We start from the raw sequence: 2,354 nt of genomic DNA on the forward strand, positions 1-2,354 counted from the left end.
GTGATGGAGGAACTTAATCCAGTCCTAAACCAGTCCATCTTTTTATGTTTTCCCCATTAAGATTATCACACAAAAATCTATCAGTTTTAGTATGTACAGGACTTTATCTCTCTTATTACACACAATCCAGTGAAGTCTTTTTTTCAAAAAGTTTGCATTTCATCTTTTCTCTACAGAATGTATAACAGTATATGTGTGATTTCTAGGCAATTTATTATCTATGCATATTAGTGCTCCACAGTGCAGTGCCTGTTGGTGCCATAAAGTTGCCAACCTTCAAGTGGCATCTGGAGATGTCCCGCTATTACAATTGATCTCCAGATGACCATGATCAGTTCCACTAGGAAAAATGGCTGCTTTGGATGGTGGACTCCAACCCACCCCACCCCCCGGCTCCACCTCAAAATCTCCAGATTTTCCCAACCCAGACCTGGCAACCCTAGCCATGGTTCCTGCCAATATGTTTCCTGGCACCCATCTGCTTCCCCAAACCAAAGAGCCAATCATGGCCTTCCTCCACTTCAACTTGAGTTAAAAGCCCTACGGAAGAGTTTAGGAAGCACCACTTTTGTGTCAAAATGGAGTACACCTCGCTCCATCACAGGAGCATGCTTTTGTGTGTGTGTGTGCGCGTGTGGAACTGCCCACTATTTGGAGATTGGACCAAGTCTCATGGCTGCCACTGTGTGATTAGTCACACCTTCCATGGCAGCCATTTTGTGGTAGCACTTACTGTCTGAGATTTCAGAAGTGTCCACAAGTTCAAAAAGGTTGAAGGGCCCTGAGTTACAGCTATATATTATTGCATTTCTATCTTGCCTTTCTTCCTTTGTGGAACCCAAGGCTGCTTACATAGGATTCCCAAGAGGTTTCCCATCTAGGCACTGACCAGACCTATACCTGTTGATGTACAGCAAGGCTGCTGTACTATGCACCCTCTAATCGTAACATGGGTAAAATTTCCCACCAAAGCATTAGCCAAACACAGAGCTCTTAGGCTTCAGAGAGGAAGTGCATTCAAATCATGATCACCAATAAGCTATTATTATTACAGTGTGACATAAACAGGGAAATGATGCTGAGGGGCAATGACTTGCTCAAGATTCACCTTCCTCCAGGAAATCAATGGCAACAGGGGAGGAGGTGTTGTATAATGTATAAAAATCATGAACATTAATGAAAACATCTAAACAGAAAGGTCTTGAACCATTCACAAACAATGGTGTAGGCTTCGGCAGACTATTTTCAGAAGAGAACAGTAAATTTCACATCTCAAGTCAAAAGTGAAGTCAATTCTGATGGCTACATTGCTGACACAAATTATTTTTAATGTGTAAAAACTTGCCCGTTTCTTGAAGACTGTAAACTTAGATGCACAACCATAACATCTACTATCCATCATCACATATATGGCAGCATGGACAGTTGGAGACACCTAATCCTCTTCTGACTGTACACAGCTATCCAAGTTTTCTTCCTCCTTCAGAGATGGGATGAACAGTAAGAGATATACAATTGAGAAACACTGGAGACAGATCACTTTCTATAAAAACTACAGTCTTAGGCTCATTCAGTCAAATGCGAGATTGATGATCTTTTCCTTGTTTTGAATGAAAGCATCTTCAAATAACATCAGTTGCTAGTATTGATTTAATGAATTAATAACGTATGCCGTTTGAAAGCCAGGAAAACATTATGAACATCTTTTCTCAAGGGACCTTAAACTTTATCTTGTAGAACCTCCCTAGTTCAAAGAAGAACATGTTTGATTCTCCCCAAAGAAACACTCTCAGGCCGCAGTTTGAATCTCCCCTAAGAGACTCCTTTTCAGAAGAGAGCAAACTCGTGATCAGGGGTCATTGCATAGAAAAAGAGGTGCAGCAGCTCATTAGCATAACTCATCAGCATAACTTATTTGCATATGCCACACACCCTGACATCACTGGAAGTGCATCAGAAGGCAACACCCACCACTCAGGCTCCACTGGACTGTTTTGGATTGCTAGCTATGGGGGGGGGGGACGGATGTGCTGTCTGCCCTCGCAGAGGAGGGAGAACTTGTACCTGAATAAAACTTGGTCTTAAAGTTGCCACTGGATTGTTTTGGACCGGGGGGCTGGGGGGAGCTCTGCAATTTACCTGGCTGCTTCTTGCTCTGACTGAGGACCACTGGGAGCAGGGGGTGGGGCTTGTTGCATGTGCCCGCCCCCTAGGCTCTTTACTGCCGGAGCTCCACTCCTGTTCGCTCCTGCAGGAAATGACCCCTGCTCGTGACAGACGTCTGACTAATGGGTTGCTCCATTAATTCCCATCATAAATAATGGGTGGCAAGACACAACCACCTGCAAGGTAAT

The 2,354-nt window shown here is 43.7% G+C and overlaps 1 protein-coding gene across 2 annotated transcripts in view; it reads right to left on the reverse strand.

Annotated features, from left to right (window-relative positions):
• The window catches only part of ZFYVE19 (zinc finger, FYVE domain containing 19), a 26,986-nt gene that overhangs the window by 21,829 nt on the left and 2,803 nt on the right, over positions 1 to 2,354 (reverse strand). For both annotated transcript variants that reach the window (XM_015415337.1, XM_015415336.1), the window contains one exon: positions 1,346 to 1,480. In XM_015415337.1, the coding sequence (XP_015270823.1) occupies positions 1,346 to 1,402 (57 nt within the window). In that variant the 5' untranslated portion in view covers positions 1,403 to 1,480. The remainder of the gene's footprint in view (positions 1 to 1,345; positions 1,481 to 2,354) is intronic.

Source organism: Gekko japonicus, unplaced genomic scaffold (genome assembly GCF_001447785.1).
Source record: "Gekko japonicus isolate JY-2015 unplaced genomic scaffold, Gekko_japonicus_V1.1 scaffold631, whole genome shotgun sequence".
In the NCBI taxonomy this organism is placed as follows: Eukaryota; Metazoa; Chordata; class Lepidosauria; order Squamata; family Gekkonidae; genus Gekko; species Gekko japonicus.